This window comes from Cydia pomonella, chromosome 16, assembly GCF_033807575.1.
Source record: "Cydia pomonella isolate Wapato2018A chromosome 16, ilCydPomo1, whole genome shotgun sequence".
NCBI classification, from domain to species: Eukaryota; Metazoa; Arthropoda; class Insecta; order Lepidoptera; family Tortricidae; genus Cydia; species Cydia pomonella.
This window is the reverse complement of record NC_084718.1, coordinates 12,331,432-12,350,557: the sequence shown is the minus strand read 5'-3', so window position 1 is coordinate 12,350,557 and position 19,126 is coordinate 12,331,432. Positions and strand designations below refer to the sequence as shown.

Below are 19,126 nucleotides of genomic sequence, written 5' to 3'. Positions count from 1 at the left end.
GGGAATTGGTAACCATGCATACTAAGGTCGCGCCTAGCGATGGGGGTTCCGAGTACAATACACGGCGTCATCCACATATAAAATGTAAGTTACCCACCATTTCTTTACCGAAATTTGGAGGCTCGTATGATACATGGCTTGAGTTTCGCGACACATTTGATAGTTTGATTAATAATGACGACTCAATCGATGATGTAAACAAGTTTCATTATTTGCGGGCTTCACTAGAAGGCAGTGCCGCGGTAATTGTACAATCCTTGGCATTATCTAGTAGTAACTATAAAATAGCTTGGCAATTATTATGCGATAGGTATAACAATAAGCGGTTATTGGTGAATAATCATATTAAGGCCATATTCAATGTAAGCCCAATTACCAAGGAGTCACCGACAGCTATTCGGGATCTTATAGACACGATATGTAAAAATATACGTGCGTTAGCGACCCTTGATGAACCAACCACCCATTGGGATACATTATTAGTGTATATAATTTGTCAAAAACTTGACAATGTTACAAGACGAGAGTGGGAGGAGTTTGTGCCTAGTTGCGACACAATTACTTTCGATGCTATCATACATTTCCTCAGCGATCGTGCGGATCTATTGGAAACCATGGCAATGGATGGCCCCGGACGTCGCGCGTCCTGGCCGCTCGCCGCCGGCGCCGGCGCTGATTCCGCGGCGCACGCGCGCTCCGCCGTGCGACGGGTAAAGGAAAAATGTTTCGTAGGACTAGATGAACGTGAAACCAATATTGTGAGTAGCCCACTATTTTCATATGAATGTCCATTATGTAAGCGAGGTCATTGGTTATTTGAGTGCCCCGACTTTCTCGCGTTATCTAATAACGAACGTGCAGATAAGATTCAAGGGATGAAAGTATGTTTGAATTGCTTAAAACCCGGGCACATAGCGAAGTATTGTAGGCGTGGTCCGTGCAAGTCGTGTTCATTACGTCATAACTCGCTTATACACGTGGATAGGATGCCGTCAAAGGCTCCAGTAGCAATGCCTGTTATAGAAGTGACTCCTAGCAGTCCGAGCGAGCATGACGAGCCCGCACCTGGCCCCAGCTGTAGTGCTAACAGCGGCTTCTTGTTGCCGGCCCATCCTGCTTTACAAGGTCAAGTCATACTGTCTACTGCCCTAGTAGAAGTATACGATCGTGACGGTAAACCGCATATGGCACGCGCATTTTTGGACAATGGGGCTTCACCTAATTTTATTAGAGCCGATTTTTGTAAAAAGCTAAACTTACCTATTAGGGAGGTGAATGCGTCTTTGACCGGTATTAAAAATATGAAGTCGACTGTACATAAATTATGCGACGCAAAGTTCTCATCTTTGTTTGACAAAAGTTTTAGTATGAAAAGGTCATTTTACGTACTTCCACAAGTTACATGCGACTTACCTATGCAAGAGGTAAATGTATCAATGCTAGACATACCTGAACATTTAGTTTTGGCTGATCCTAAGTTCCACTCGCCGGCAGCTATCGATCTTCTTCTTGGCGCCGAGGTCTTTTGGGAATTATTAGGTAATGATAGAATTAAATTGGGACGAAACAAGCCCACAGTTTATGAAACCAAGCTAGGTTGGGTAGTATCTGGTCGTAATGCGCATAATCCTAACTCTAAAAACATTTGTTGTAATTTTGTTCAAATGAATAATCAAGATGACGAATTGACGCGTTTTTGGAAGTTAGACGAAGCGACAATAAAACCCGCGACTGCTTATTATACCAACGATGAACGGGCTTGCGAGGAACACTTTATTAAAAATACCTCTCGGTTACCAGACGGTAGGTTCATGGTTAGGTATCCTTTAAAGCAGCCTGCATCTTCATTGGGCGATTCTTATGAGCGGGCAAAACAATGTTTCCTGTCGTTAGAGCGCAGACTAGAGCGACAGGCACAATTGAAGTCTATGTATAAAGACTTTATGAAAGAATACGAGACTTTGGGAGACATGTCCAAGGTTACTTCCAATGAGATAGTAGGAAACTTTTTGCCCTTTCACGGCGTGTTGCGGCTATCTAGTCTCACGACAAAATTGCGGGTTGTGTTCAACGCTAGCGCACGCACGTCAACCGGAGTGACGCTGAACGACATTCAGTATGTAGGACCTACTATTCAGGACGATCTCACAGCTATCTTGTTACGGTTTAGACAATACCGCTTTGTGTACACGGCTGACGTAGAAAAAATGTATAGGAGGATAGTCGTGCACCCTGATGATAGGCATTTGCAACAAATCATTTGGCGCAAGGATCCATCTGAACCTCTGTGCACATACCAATTAAATACGGTAACTTATGGTACGGCCAGCGCTCCTTTCTTAGCTGTTAGATGTCTTAAACAGCTATCACTGGACTGCTCGGACCCTCGACTCACTGAAATCATTGCCCATGACTTTTACATGGATGACTTTTTGTCCGGGTCTGATACTGAGCAAGAGGCTGCAAGCATTATCGCTCGGGTCAGTGCAGTACTTAAAAGTGCCGGTATGCATTTACGCAAGTGGCGCTCAAATGAGCCGAGGCTCATAAATGAACATAACGACGAATCTAGGAACCTTAATCTTGGCAACTTGGACGAAAGTAAGACGCTAGGGCTAGGTTGGAAAAGTGGAGCCGATGTCTTGTACTTTACTATCGACTTAGGACCTAACCCTGAAAAACTAACCAAGCGGTTTATCCTCTCCACAGTAGCAAAAATATTTGACCCTCTAGGTCTTCTGTCACCAGTTGTCATACAGGGTAAAATTCTGCTTCAGCTTTTATGGCTTTCAAGAGTTTCTTGGGATGATGAAGTTCCTCAAGAAATTTCTGAAAAGTGGAATAATATAACAATGTCTTTACCTGAATTAAACCACTTAAGCATTCCTCGCAGTGTCGTAGGAATCCACGTGTCGCGAGTGGAATTCCATATTTTTACGGATGCGTCTCAATCTGCGTACGGAGCTTGCTTGTACGTACGTACGATCACTAGCACAGGAGTAGTTACGCGGTTACTCATGGCAAAAAGTAGAGTAGCTCCAATTCGGCCGGTGACTATTCCCCGTATGGAATTATGTGGAGCTTTGATTGGAGCGCAGCTTTACCAAAAAGCTCTCATATCACTTCGCATGAAAGCAGACAGTTGTACATTTTGGACCGATTCAATGATCGTTTTAGGTTGGCTTAGAATGCTACCAAACCAACTCAAAGTATTTGTACGAAATCGCGTAGCTGATATACTCGAAATCACTGGCGGTTGGCCTTGGCGACACGTACCTACTAAGGACAACCCAGCTGATCTGGTCTCACGCGGACTTGATGCGGGTTCAATTGCTACTGCTGATATTTGGTGGAATGGACCAAAGTTCCTCCGTAATGACGAAGAGGACTGGCCCAAAAATCATCACGCGAGCAAGGATAGTGACGACATTAAAGCTGAGGTAATCACTGCTAATGTAGCGAGCGAAGCTACACTATCCCTGCTATCAGATTTGAAACTTACGAAGTTTTCCAATTTTACTAAACTCAAACGAGTCACGGCTTACGTTTTACGGTTTATTAATAACGCAAGACCGGGTAGTGTTAGATATTCAGGATTTCTTAGCACAAATGAACTTCATGCGGCTATGAATACTTTAGTAAAATTAGCGCAGATAGAATCATTTTACTCATATGAGGATGTAAAAAATAAAGCCTTACTCAAAGCTAAAGACCCGCTTACAAAACTGAATCCTTTTGTGGATTCTGAAGGACTTATGCGTGTAGGCGGAAGACTTAGAAACGGGCCTTTTAACTTTGATAAAAAGCACCCAGCTATCTTGCCGAAAGGGCATTTTATAACGGTGACATATTTTAATTCCGTTCACATCATTTTGTTACACGCGGGACCTCAAGCCATGCTAGCGTATGTAAAGACTACCTATTGGCCAATCGGTGGTCGTACCCAAGCTAGGTCAACGTATCACAAATGCGTCCTGTGCACTCGTATGCGCGGTGCAACTATAGCGCCACTTATGGGCAACTTACCCTCACCGCGAGTAACGCCAGGCTTTCCTTTCGAGGTTGTTGGGGTAGATTATGCCGGTCCTATACTGGCTGCGTCTCGAAAGGGTCGTGGTAGTCAAACCATAAAAGTATACATCGTGATCTTTGTGTGTTTTAAAACGAAATGTGTACACCTTGAGCTATGTAGTGACTTGTCTGCAGAAGGTTACATGGCGTCATTGAAGCGATTCGTTAGTCGCCGCGGCTTACCTTCTGACATATACTCCGACAATGGAACACAGTTCGTCGGGGCATATAATGATTTAAAGAGATTCCTTACCAGTCATGCGAAGACGTTATCTGAGTCTGCAGCCAATGACGGCATTCGATTTCACTTTATTCCACCATATTCACCACACTTTGGCGGTTTGTGGGAAGCCGGGGTGAAATCCACTAAACACCATTTAGTTAGAGTCTTAGGTAACTGTCACTTAACTTTTGAAGAGATTTATTGTGCATTGTGTCAAATAGAGGCCATTTTAAATTCAAGGCCTCTTACTCCTTTAACTAGCGATCCTTCTGATCTGCTACCACTTACTCCAGGCCATTTTTTGATCGGACGACCACTCACAGCTCTTCCGACTCCCTGTCTAACAGAGATTCCTCCTTTGAGACTAACACGGTACCAGAGGATAGAACAATTGAGGCAACACTACTGGGTTCGCTGGTATAAAGAATGTCTCTGAACTTCAGGAGCGAACCAAATGGAGGCAAGCCAAGGGTCAACTTGCAGCCGGTACTATGGTCGTCATCAAAGAAGACAATCTGCCTCCAATGAAATGGAAGCTCGGCAGAATCGTTAGCGTCATCGCTGGATCTGATGGCATCAATCGCGTAGCCGACATCCGGACGTCGTCTGGGATCATCCGTCGTGCGTTCAGCAAAATATGTCCACTACCAGTCGAAAAGTAAATCTACAGTTGAAAGACCAACCTTTCAACGCGGGCGGGCATGTTGGAACGAAACGCAAGGCTTCAGCGGGGACTGCGGGAGACGGGGGCGACCTCTGTCTATGATATTCACTTTTAGTTAACGCTGTGTCACTGCAATTTTGAACTTGAAACAAGCAATTGATCTTTCCTATTTTTATATGTACTCGTGTGGCAGAATACAGTACATTTCTATTTTTAAACATTTTTTTTTATTCTGCCTGGTCCTTCTACAATCCTCAACTCAACTCAACTTGCTAATCTAAAATCATCTAGTGCTCCTGGCTGGGATAGCATCCCCACTATGTTCTTAAAACAAGCTAGTGCTATTGTGGTTCCTTTACTTACCCACTTGGCCAATTCCTGCTTCAAGTCTGGAATCTTTCCAGACTCTTTGAAGCAGGCCATAGTCACACCGGTTTATAAAAGTGGAGACAGAAGCGGTGTCTCGAATTATCGTCCTATTTCCGTCCTACCGGCCATATCAAAAGTAATAGAAAAACTAATAAACGACCGTCTGATAAATTACCTAAACAAATTTAATATATTATCTAAAAATCAGTATGGCTTTCGACGTGGCCTCTCGCCTGAGGATGCTGTTGCCGCACTGTCATCTGAAATAGTTAAAGTTGTAGACAAAAACAAAAAATGCGTAACTGTTTTTCTGGATCTTATGAAAGCCTTTGACACCGTTTCTGTCCCTGTTCTTATAAAATCTCTAGAAAAGATTGGCGTAAGAGGAATTCCGCTTCAGCTGCTAGGTAGTTATCTTCAGAACCGTATTCAAAAAGTTAAAATTGGAGACTACATTAGTGATGAATCGGTACTTGGATATGGTGTTCCACAGGGAAGCGTCTTGGGTCCCACCCTGTTCCTAGTGTATATCAACCAGCTCTGTAATCTACACATTGATAATGCATCTATCTTCTCTTATGCTGATGATACAGCAGTTGTGTTCTCGGGAAATACCTGGGAAGAGGCTCGACAAACAGCAGAATTAGGACTTTCCAAGATCGCCCATTGGCTGCAAAACAACCTGCTTACCCTAAACACTAGTAAAACGAACTTCATGTGTTTTACAAAATACAATAGGACCCAACCCGACACAACATTTATGATAAAAATACATACCTGTAACAGTGCAATCAGCCCTAACTGTGCCTGCCCCTTTATACAAAAAGTAGAGTACACAAAATACCTTGGTATTATGATTGACCAAAGGCTAACATGGCATGTTCACACAGATGTCATCATGACCAGAACACGTAAACTAATATGGTTGTTTAAAAACCTAAGACACGCTGCCACAAAAACTGTCTTAAATCAAATTTATGTTGCTCTGGCTCAATCAGTTCTCACATATTGTATACCGATCTGGGGTGGGGCCACAAAAACTAAATTCCTTGAACTCGAAAGGGCCCAGAGGGCACTGTTAAAGGTCATGTACTCAAAGCCGTTCACTTTTCCTACAACTGACCTTTATAAAATGTGTGACTTACTGACAGTAAGAAAACTTTACGTGTTAAATGTCATACTAAAGAAACATAAAAATACCATGTACAAAAATGACCCTATCACTTCACGTAGAAAACCTAATGTAATTCCCGTAGTTATCACCAACACAGCATATGCAAAAAGACAGTTTACTGCTCAATCTACAAGATTATATAATATGGTAAATAAAAATATTGACATCTACCCTGTGAGGCTCAAAGAGTGTAAGACAATGCTAATCAATTGGCTTAAAGATAAAAGCTATCTCGAAATTGAAGATCTCTTAACATAAGTGAGATACCATACATTAATCATAAAATCAAACTCTGTGTAATATGATAAATCCTGTTGCTTTTTATTATATACACTATTTGCTATCATAGATAATATTATTTACAGACATTTCAGATACTCTCCCATACACACGGACACGCGCGCGTACTCACAGACACACACACACACATACACCCCCCCTACTCCCCTCTTAAGTGAACTGGAAACCTGGCATCTTTACCCTGTAAATTTATTAATTTTCTTTTCTATTTTCTACTCAACTCATCATGTAGTAATATAGCATTTTCTGTTTTTTAAGTTAATCTGTATCGCCTTTGTTAGTTAAGATACTTTACTGCGGAAGAGCGGTGTCTCTTATCACAAGTATCTCTGAATACTTAAAAAGAGACATCTACCCTGCTATTGTAAAAATCATGTATGCTAACGAATAAATAAAATTTTATTTATTTATTTATTTAAATAAACAGGAGGCGTATTTTGATTGTAATAAAAGGTTATGTGACGTGGATCTGATCTGTCAGTGTCAAAAGTGATATTTCTTCAACCAGGAGCATCATTTTTGTCATTGACATATAATATCCATAACAAATACAGATCAAATTTATAACCGGTTATTACAATCAGAATACGAGGCGTATTATATATAAAAGATCCGACCCCGTGGACATTGAATCCCGAGACAACAAACAGACAAGTTGACGTTATCAACTTATCACGTCTGCGAAATAATTGCCGGGATGATTTAAACGTTTCCAAGTTTACCCGCGGAGTGTACGCGAATTTTGATACCATAACGAAGCTCAGAGAGTAGTCACAAGAAATATACAGGTACATTAAACAATAATTATAACTTACGCTTAGCTGTAGATAAGGTATCCGACCATACGTTGTTGTCTGTTAAATAATCGTGTACTCTATAATATGGTTTGTGTATTCTTTATAAAAGTATCTTTTATAATAGTTTTGAACTTATTTTCTGCCATATTCACAATATGGTCAGGTATCTTACTGTAGTAACGTGTAGGTACAGAGCCCCAAAAATGATTTTCGTACTTTTCATAGCCGAGTCCTTATATTTAATAAATTATTCTTATTCCTAGCGGCCTCCATACGTTCAAAGTTACATTTGCTCTCATTTTGAAACTTTGAAATACCTAACGTGAAACTTGGCATGAACCTTTAAAAGGTATTAGTTTTCTTCGCTAAAGATATTGTATAGTCGCACGCAGCTAAGATCTTGTGAGGCTTAGGTAAGTAGAGATTTACGGGATTATACCTAGTTCAGCTCTAAAAATCTTTACTAAACGCCAAGTACGGCCAACGCTGCATGCGATAAACATCGGAAATAAAATGAGTGTTTCATATATTTAGGCTCATTAGATATCGATGCTTTCTACAAAAAGATTTTTTTTTGCAATTATTATTATTATGAGCCCATACTGTCCCACTGCTGGGCAAAGGCCTCCCTCTTATTCTTCCACGTGTTCCTATCCTCAGCAGTCTCCCACCAGTCTTTTGCAATTAAGAAAGAAAAAGTTATCTTCTTTAAGACAGATGGGCTCGCATGACTTGCGTTCTCGCACGTGACTTTAAGTAGCTTCAAGTAGTCGCGCTCGAGAAGACAAGTCATGGTAGCCGGTCAGAAATGATTTTTCGTAATAGGTACATACCAGCTTTAATTGTACAAATGTGGCTCTCATCTTAAATTTTCTATTTACTTTCAGCAGTAAAGCTAGAGCTACCCTAAGTGAACGAGCTAATGCCCGCATTTTTAGTGGAATTTGCCAAGCAAAACCAACGTCGAGAATGATAAGTTAAAGTTAGATTCAATTAAGTTTTCCAGCATTTAATCAACTTGATAAAATCAGCATTAAAATCGTCTCTATGCGGGTTGGCATGGCGGCTACCAAGATAACAAACCTTTAAATTTGGATCCACTTTAGTGTCGTATTTCGTGTATTGTGGGACAGTTTTTAAGGTCCAATGAATCTAATTGCGGTCTAAAAGGATTTTGCAGAAAATGTATGGAGGTCCGGGGAAGAAAAGGTTATTTTTAAGGGCTGTGATGTCCAGTTTGTCCATGTAAATTGACGATTCTGTATAATAGGGTTATTCTACTTCGTGGTTTATACGTGGTTTAAAAATTTCTATCAAGGTAGGGTTTTCAGAACAAAATGATATTACTAACCTAATTTAAATGTTTCGCGTGCGGCTGTTAAAATGAACAAAAATATTCTGAGTATAATCTTATTTTCAATAAAATACTAGCGAGTGCATTATAACTATCTCACATTTGTACTATTTGTAGCTACATATTTCTACTGCTAAGTGCGCCTGTTCAATTCATATAATGCCCGAAAATAATGAACTCCATTTCAGGTCAGGTGATTTGTTGTTTAAACGAGTACATAAGTACATAAATTATGTTATAAACCTGCTATTTTATGAAACTTTATTGAATAGTTTTATAATTTGTAACTACACTAGTCTAATATTGAATGCAAATTTATAGTAGATTGTTAACCAAGGGTGGAAAGTGAACCATATCACCCTAGATATTTTGGCGCTCGAACGAAGTGAGAGCAGAGAGAATTACTTATACCCAAGTAAAACACTTTCAACATTAAAAGTCATGTGCATTACAGAAGATGTTAGTTGAATGTAGTCAGTACATGACACCCGGGTAGAGCGCATAATATTAGTACTTATGAGGTACATAATTACTTACTTATATACTATGGTACTTATAAATTCATGCATATCTAATTTAAAACCCTTACAATATGATAAGAAGCTAATAATTTAATGTCATATTCGCTTACCAACGCTATTTCTAATATTATACAAACACATATCTAGGTTAATTCATCAATGTCAAAGTTAATACTAATGGGTATGCTTTATGTCGATCCGAAACTTAAACAACGATTTAAAGCCACATTTTTCTAAAATTATTTACATTATTAAATAACATCTTTTCACTTCGACTATGAGGAAAGTTAAACACAAGAAATGTAGGTTTTGTGTTATTTTTTTCCGATCAAAATGTAAATGGCGCCGTTACATAAAAAATATCTAAAACCATAAACAATCTGATCTTAAATTGGGATGTCTGAAACGGCCTTAATTTATACGCGCCTTAAAAAAAGTGAAACTAAATGAATTAATGTATATTGATTTATATAAACAGGACATAAAATTCACGGAATGATCTGACTATATTTTTTCATCATCGCCCGTATTTCGGGCATGCAAATAAGCCAATTTTATACGATGTAAATGGAGTTGACTGTTCATTTCGGCTTATACTTACTGAGGCTATACTGAAGTCAGCGCGTCCGATTTCCCAGCAGGCTCGTGTGAAAACCAGATTAATTTCGCTTCGCTAGCAGTTACAGGTTTAATACAAAATGACATCGGGGCGTAGAGCATTGACCTATACTGTCACAAGAACTATATTTATTGGGGGGTGGGGGTTGGGGGGGTCAGTGATTCTGGCCGCACGCTGTAAAGCTGGTTGTTTTAGGGAATTACCTTGCTAGCTGTAGATCTCTCTTTTCTACGAGAGTGAGTGAACCAATACCTCGGACGAACCAGTGTAACGTGAACTCGGGATCCATAACTACCACACGTAATTGAAGGGCCCTTTTGCATGATTGGTATTTAACCCTGGATTCGCTCGTGCTACGTAAGCTATTCAAATGATTTCCCTGGATCGGATTGGCAGTCGATTAGCCACGCTTGGCCAACGCATGCCGATTGGGGATTTACTTCGAATTCACCGTTGTAGCTACGTACAACTAACGCAACTTTATCAAATGCCAATCATGCGCAAGTCTGCTACGAGCGTACTCTCTGCAATGTAGGTACATAAAAAATCAGAATCCTAAAATTTATTCTGTAAGGCTCTTTCAAAAGTCAATACATGTAACATGTATAAATACAGGGTAAAGATATTAGACATGATAATCTTAAAGCCTGTTTTACTATACTATGTCTAAGTATAATCCTGAAGCTACTTGCCACTTATCTGACGAATAAAGTCATCGTTGGCGTTTCACAATCTTCAAATAAACTTAACTGGTAGATAAAGTGCTATGTTTATTTGTTACTTAGCTTGCAGTAATTTATTTGTTAATTCTATGGACAGCTATCCAATTACTATCGGTCATGGACGTTGTTATACAGGCCCTTAAATAAATAATTACTACGTACTCTACGTAGTCAAGATACAAGGTTCAATTTGAAGTGTGCATTGGAAATGTCGCCATGTCTTGTAATTTCAATTTACAGTATATATTGTGCTCCTTTACCGCTCTGGTGCGGTAACTACGTAGCACTATACGTGCGTATGGCGAAAATTTAAAGGACGTAAAACGTTGTACAATACACGTGCGAAAACGATCCTACTTTTCCCATTTTACCATTACGGTTAAATTCGGAGCGCGGCTAAACGTGCGACTGCCTGCCTGCAGTCGGAAATTAAATGAAACCGTAAGTGTGGCGCGAAATGGAAATTAGCTCTGAAGTGTTGAGTGTCAGGGGACCAGCCAAGAGAGCACATTTCTCTTCCCTCTTCCACTGAATCAGAGAAATGCTTATGGTTAGTATTTAATCTATGACCTCTTATTTTTCTCCCAAAAGTTAAATTTATGATAAGGATGTCCATATCCAGGGTTAAGCTTTTTTTATTAATAAAAAGGTAACAGATACATAGACTGATTTACTTTCGTTTTTTAATAGGTACGAGTAAAATTATGAAAATGGTTTAATATGAGAACTTAAAATATTAGCGCGCATAGCACGTGACTACCGTGATGTGCTACATAAAGTTACATTGCCACGGGCTACGTTAATGCGCTACGCCGTAGCGCAGTTACGCGGCAAACGTTTTAAATTACTTATTATAAATAAGCTTTTAATCATCTCACTAGATTTTGCTAGACTTAAACAAAACTGTCACTGGATTTTGTGTCACTAATGAAAAACAATTATTTATATAATAGTAACATAATAGATGGTTGCTAGTTCACGATCCGCGTAGGTTTGATTTTAATTAGCGCACTGATTCTACACAGCGAACAAATGTGGAGCAAATATCGCAACTCGGGACGCGATGAATGGGCATCGTTATCAATCTAGTCGACGGCTGACGTTAGGGATCCGCAGCTAAAATTAAACCATTTGTATTTGTGCTGTGATTGATATAAAGCGCCTATAGTGTCCATTATTACGTGGCAATGTTAGTAGTTATTTGTCTTTCCGATTCAAATATTTTATTTGTTGAGGATGTATTCGAATTGCTTCAAAATGTGTTACCTACATCATCAATTGTTTTTTCATCACATTTCGCTTAATATTTAGTTTTTTCCTCACAAGTGTGATGTAAACCATTGTGTGTGCCACAGGCGATACAAAAATTACGTACTTATGTCCATTTAGATTAACACTTGTTCGTAAATTCTTGTTTACCGCCCTTAATACACAATGTACTATTGTGTGTCGTTTGGCTTACTCAAAGAGATAATTTCATAAATAGTACTAATATTTGCAGTACTGTGTTACGCTGTTACATATGTATACACTGATATTAAAGTTGGTATGGTTGGTAATAAGGTAGATAGCCATTGGCGACATCTCAACTTTTTAGGATTCCGTAGCCAAATGGCAAAAAACGGAACCCTTATAGATTCGTCATGTTCGTCTGTCTGTCCGATTATGTCACAGCCACTTTTTTCCGAAACTATAAGAGCTATACTGTTCAAACTTGGTAAGTAGATGTATTCTATGAACCGCATTAAGATGTTTACAGAAAAATAGAAAAAAAACAATAAATTTTGGGGGTTCCCCATACTTATTTTCTAAACTGAATAGTTTGCTCGAGAGACACTTCCAAAGTGCAAAAATGTGTGTCCCCCCCCCCCGTAATTTCTAAAATAACAGAATGAAAAATCTAAAAAAAATATATGATATACATTACCATGCAAACTTCCACCGAAAATTGGTTTGAACGAGATCTAGTAAGTAGTTTTTTTTTAATACGTCATAAAATTAAGAAAAAATTTTTTTTTTCACCAGACCCATACGTGTGGGGTATCTAGGGATAGGTCTTCAAAAATGATATTTAGGTTTCTAATATCATTTTTTTCTAAACTGAATAGTTTGCGCGAGAGACACTTCCAAAGTGAAAAAAAGTGTCCCCCCCCCCCCTGTAACTTCTAAAATAACAGAATGAAAAATCTAAAAAAAATATTTGATATACATTACCATGCAAACTTCCACCGAAAATTGGTTTGAACCAGATCTAGTAAGTAGTTTTTTTAATACGTCATAAATGGTACGGAACCCTTCATGGGCGAGTCCAACTCGCACTTGGCCGCTTTTTATTTAAATTTATAGACTGTTAGAAGCACATTTAAAGATACTACGCTAAAACGCCAGATAGTTTCGTAAATATTAAACACAAGTAACTTGCTCCCGGCGAGTAAATGATAGAATATTCTGAATAGCAAATCATATTATTCTATATTAGTAATTCGTTTAATTGTACGCTCCGTTAGTAAAACGAAGTTTTGCAACATTGGTCGGGCTATACTCGGACCACGCTAAGTTTTCATGCTAAGTGATACATCTAATAAATATGGCGCTCCTATGGGAATTGGGATAAATAATGCATTGCCAACTCGGACCAAACTTACCATGCCCATTCTCTCTTTCTCTCATCCTAGCGGGTTTCGACCACAGCGACTGCATTAGGTATATTCCTTAGGTGCGGGAACTAAGCTCGTGCGCCGCTCGTGTGCCCTCATGTAACTAAAAAAAAAAAAAAAAAAAAATTAAAATTTAATCTGTTTATTTCATACCAAAAAAACATGCATTTTTCTAACTTAACTACTAATCTTAAATTAAAAAGATTTTTTGAGTTAAGGAGTCTAGGCGTGTAGAATTAATTATACAGTACACTTCATCTTTGTATAAATTTAACTTTTAAACTGCAGTAGCCAATCTTCGTCTGCAGTACTCGTCCACGTCCCCACCGAGGGCATCATAAGACTCCGTATATAGTCGCCAAAAGAAGAGCTGTGAACAAAAAGACACAGACAAAAGGTCTCGTGAGAAAAATAATCACTTACCGTGGGCGAGTAATGAGGGGTCCTTAGCTAATGACTCGTTTAGGGACCGGTGGGCTTGGCACGTGGAGTTACACGTGTTGCGTGGGTATTGCGAGAATGTTTTTTTTTTCAACGCACCAACTTGTAAGGCTTCATTTATAGGTCGAACTATTTGCTTAAAATATACGTTACAGTGGAAAGTACTTTGTTAAAGTGTTTGAACTACCGCAGCCTAGTTCTCGACTACCGGATGACACGATAGATAAACGCATGTTATAGGGACCGTGCGCGTTGGAGGGTCGGCCATCTTGTGGCCAGAATCGGAAACATAAACAAGTACATTGACACTTCACGCCAAAGAAAATGCTGCCATCTACCGTTCTTTCTCGTACGATTTCTTGTGCAAAGTAGGTTCTGCCATCTTGTGGGCTACATTGGAAGCATAAACTTTATATATACACCTCATCACGTCAAAAATCTGACGTCTCCTGTGCTGCCCCTTACAGTTTACGCACGCTCTCTATGCATATATCTTCTTCTATCCCTTCTCATTCCTTACTTTTTGGACCCTCATTGCGAACGTGGTTCCCACATTTTAATTTTCATATATATATATTATTATTATCAATTTCTTTTTGTTGGATTTTAATGAAAAACACAGCAGTAAACATACAACATACAACAGTATGAAAGCCAGCATACTCATCTTAACAGCAATTCTGACGTCTTGTTTGTATTCTGTATCCTATTATGTCCAGCTTTACGCGCGAGCGACCTTTGACATGATATTAATTATGGATACCGAAATTACTTACACATTGATTCGGTAGATTACCGCTGAATGGGGTAGCTATAAATGAACTGTTGGCGCTTTGAGCGGTTGAGCGGTTAATCTTGTCGACCGCTTAAAGGGTACAATAGGGGTAAGCGGTAGGTTATATTATAGTTGTAGCTAATATTAACTTTTCTGATTGATGACGACCAGTTTGGCCTAGTGGGTAGTGACCCCGCCTACGAAGCCGATGGTCCCGGGTTCAAATCCTGGTAAGGGCATTTATTCGTGTGATGAGCATGGATATGGATATTTGTTCCTGAGTCATGGGTGTTTTCTATGTATTTAAGTATTTATAAATATTTATATATTATATATATCATTGTCTAAGTACCCTCAACACAAGCCTTATTGAGCTTACTGTGGGACTTAGTCAATTTGTGTAATAATGTCCTATAATATTTATTTGTTTATTATATTTTATTTATACATCGCAAGAAATGTTGGGTGTACGAAATATCAAATGATATTTCGAAGCGTGCGACTTGCAATCCGGAGGTCGCGGGTTCAAACCCCGGCTCGTACCAATGAGTTTTTCGGAACTTATGTACGAAATATCATTTGATATTTACCAGTCACTTTTCGGTGAACAAAACCGGACTAATTCCAACAAGGCCTAGTGTACTCTCTGGTTTGGAGGGTCAGATGGCAGTCGCTTTCGTAAAAACTAGTGCCTACGCCAAATCTTGGCATTAGTTGCCAAGCGGACCCCAGGCTCCCATGAGCCGTGACACAATGCCGGGACAACGCGAGGAAGAAGAAGGAGTAGATATTAATTAAAATAAGCACATGATGCTGCCATGCCGCTAACGAAAAGCAAATGTGGAATTTACGTCGATTGACTGTTATGTCCCAAGCCCAAGAGTAAGTAATTAAACTATTGATTAACGTAATGGTCTTAATTAAATTAACAGTTTCAAAATTGAACTTGATAGATAATGCAAAATCTCACTACAATGTTCACTCCAAGGCAATATGTATTGACGTGACGACAATATTGACGGTCTTTTCCGACGAAATTTTCCAATATTCTCGGGAACGGCAAAACGACACAACACCAGGAACCACTTTCAAATTTCACAGCTTGATCTTTATTTGATCTGATATTTTTCCGTATTACGCACTTTCTATACCTACGAGCGAGACGCGCTACGAATAATGTTAAAATCAGATTAAAATGGAGATCATAATTGTAAAATTCGCATCTCCTCTCTAGAAAATAATATCTATATAATATAGGTACTTTTGCTTAAGTACATTACTATACTATACTATATTTTTACTGAGGTGTGCCAATAAAGAGTATTCTATCTATCTACATTAATTGATACTAATAAAAAAATCTTATGTAAGTATAATTTAGCTTTAACAATAATATATTCTGTTAAAATAAGAACCGCACCATCTCGATACTTCTCTGAGATTCCCACGTTACAGTTTTTTTTATTTATTACGAAAAGGTAAGCATTTGACCACAATCTCACCTGATGGAAAGTGCCGATGCAGTCTAGGATGGAACATGCTTACCTAAAAGATGTTTATTCACTCTCGATTTAAAAAGGTCCAAGGTATAGTGGACTGGGAATAGATTTGCAGGAAGTGAATTCCACTCCTTAGCCGTTCGCATGATAAAGCTGGATGCGTAGCGTTTAGTGCGAATCAGTGGTAAAGCTACCTTTCTACGGTGTTCTAGGCTCTGCAGTCTAGCCTCTACCAATCTCGCATCCCCAATAAGCTTCCTAGCGCGTTTGTCTATAGAATCTAGGGTGGCTAGCTGATACTTGGCGGATCCATCCCAAAGGTGACTGCAATACTCCATACACGACCGGACTTGAGCTATGTAAAGCTGAAGAAGCTGTCCCGGTGTGAAGTACTGCTTGACCTTAGAAAGGACGCCTAATCGTCTAGCTGCAGATTTAGCCAGAGATTCAATATACGCCCCGAAGCTCAGGTTAGATGAGATACTTGTGCGAAGTAGCTGAAGATGGTTGGATATCGGTACGGATACATCCCGGAAAGTCGGAGTCAGGTCGAAAGGACTCCGTTACATCAATGGGGATCAATGTATTACATCTCTTGTAATGACAAAATCTTGAAATAAATAAATTCTTTATTCTTATTATTTCGATATTAACAATTGTTATGAAAATAAATTTGGTGTTTACTATAAGTCCTAAGTATAAGTACAACGCCATTTCGCGAAACAGTAAACTATCTGCTAGTAACTTATCTGCTTTGCCTAAAGGTTGACTGGTAGAGAATGCCTTACGGCATTAAGTTCGCCTATTGTACAATGTGTTTTCTTATGTGCAATAAAGATTAAATAAATAAATAAACACCTTGCTAGGTGTGGCTAATGTGTTTCAATTGATGAAAATGAATATAAGAATGTGATGTCTTGCGATCATGAAAAGAAACCATATGAAAAAAACATTGACTTTTATTTTTAAATACATAGGTAGTATTCATCTTCTGTAGTTACTTAGATGTCTACTACTCAATTAAAATTATTGTGTCCTTTCTAAGTACCTAGTTTTATTAAACTTGTATGAGGGTTCCGTACTAATAAGGTACAAAAGGAATCCTTATGGTGCGACTCTGTTCGTCCGTCTGTCACAACGCCAATTATCTATCTCGAGAACTACTTAAGCGATAGAGATTTTTGTTATAGGTACATACTCCGGTTAGTTACATATTAATAAAGTTTTTTCAATAACGTTCCCGACGATCCACGTCACGGTTCGCAAATATTTGACTTTATTTCGGTACAAACTTTGCAGACCTGTTTGTTCCTAAGTTTTCTAATGACTTCTATTTGATACCAATTATGAGACCAACGTTAATAAGAATATTAAACGAGATGAAAAGTTAGCAGATACCTAAATTACTGCGTAATTTCGCATGTTCCACTTATATCACGTTAGATATAAAATAACATCTCCTCTGCTAAAGTATGATATGTATTTTTCAAAATAACAGTTGCGCTTTTATTTACAACGAGACACAACTAGGTAGAAACATAATAAAACACTTAAATTAAAAACTTATAAATAAAAAAATTGTCCCAAGTCGAGATCGCTAGGTAGGGTACCTAGAAGGCTGGCTGCATTGCCCCTCTGGATAACAAACAAATTTTAATGTTTTTCAAATGAACACAGATTTGATTTTTAAATTTCGATCGCTCGATTTCGTTTTCTCCCTTTAATACTACTAAGCATTTAAATTCTACAAATACGAGTAGAATTGAAAACAGTGATCAATACCACAAGATTCCCAATTTCTACCGCGGGTATTTCAAAAATAGCATTTCACAGTTTTCCACAGCTTTACGAGTGACGAAATCGAGCGTTCGAAGTTCAAAAATCAGCCCCCAGAGTGACAAATAAGAAAATTAACTGTAACGGCATTTTAATTATGTTTTTTATAAGTTCCATAGATGAAGCGAATCAAACAACACGTTAAAATTAAAACGGTAAAGGCTGTGCACGGCATACCTAAGGAATAAACATAAACGATTTACCTATTAACATAAATACAATATACCATACGGTCGAAACCATTACTCGTTTACATCATTGGGATAATCTTTTATTTTTATGCCTAGGGTAACGTAATCGCCGCCCCTTAGCGGTCTATAACGGTAAAAGCCATTGTACCGTGAAGCTACGTGGCGCGTTATGCCAGTGACGTGAGTGGAGGCTGTTTAGGTTGTAATTACTCGTGTTTTAGACTTGTATGTATAAGAACACTGGTATGGAACTATTATTAAATAGGGTGCTTAAGAGGCAAACCTAAGTTTAATAAGCAGGTCCTTACAAATTTACTTGAACATACCTTTAAGAAATTTAAATTTTGAAAAACAGTAGTTAGGTATTTGTGCTTGTTAGTTTGTTAGGGGTAATTGTTTTGCTTAGGTGCATGATTTTGTAACTGAGCGCTTCACTCACCGACTAACTGGTTACAGTTTCGCAATAACCAATTTTTTTGTGCATGTACCGTTTGTAAAAAATAAATATTAAAACATTAATATAAATATAGTTTGCCATAATTATTCGGAACGGATACGGGACAGTGGGGTATTAATGGCTGTTGTCAAACAATGTGGTTAAACAGAGATGATTGTGACCATTTATATACGTATTTTACGGTGGTATTGATTTACGGGACAAAAACGGGACGGGTAAAAATACGGGAAGCGACATTTAAATACGGTGACAGTCCCGTATATACGGGACATATGGCAACCTTAAATATACCTAGAAGAATTAATCGCAATGTACCTAGATTTAATCGTAATCGTAATACTAGAAAATAGTAAAATGAAACACTTATCGACCAAAGGATTGTGTGATTCTCACGTACAAATGAGCAAACACATACGTACAGTTCAAATGAGCTGACTGGTTTTAAATGCCATTCAT

General features: G+C 38.6%; 2 protein-coding genes across 2 annotated transcripts in view; both read left to right on the top strand.

The window, feature by feature from the left end:
* LOC133526354 (probable G-protein coupled receptor CG31760) overlaps window positions 1-19,126 on the top strand; it is a 146,148-nt gene that overhangs the window by 44,806 nt on the left and 82,216 nt on the right. The window lies entirely within an intron of this gene.
* On the top strand, window positions 615-4,730 carry LOC133526629 (uncharacterized). The gene is made up of 4 exons (XM_061863321.1): window positions 615-710; window positions 999-1,173; window positions 1,894-2,601; window positions 3,232-4,730. Exons 1-4 carry the CDS (start codon window positions 615-617, stop codon window positions 4,728-4,730), a joined length of 2,478 nt encoding a protein of 825 aa, XP_061719305.1.

Excerpts from the sequence above, each read along its gene's own strand:
- LOC133526629 (XM_061863321.1), top strand. The coding sequence starts at position 615 with ATGGCAATGGATGGCCCCGGACGTCGCGCGTCCTGGCCGCTCGCCGCC. Across the intron at positions 711-998 it reads CGCGCTCCGCCGTGCGACGG|GCTCCAGTAGCAATGCCTGT; the intron begins GTAAAGGAAAAA and ends ATGCCGTCAAAG. Across the intron at positions 2,602-3,231 it reads TCTTGGCAACTTGGACGAAA|CTGATATACTCGAAATCACT; the intron begins GTAAGACGCTAG and ends GAAATCGCGTAG.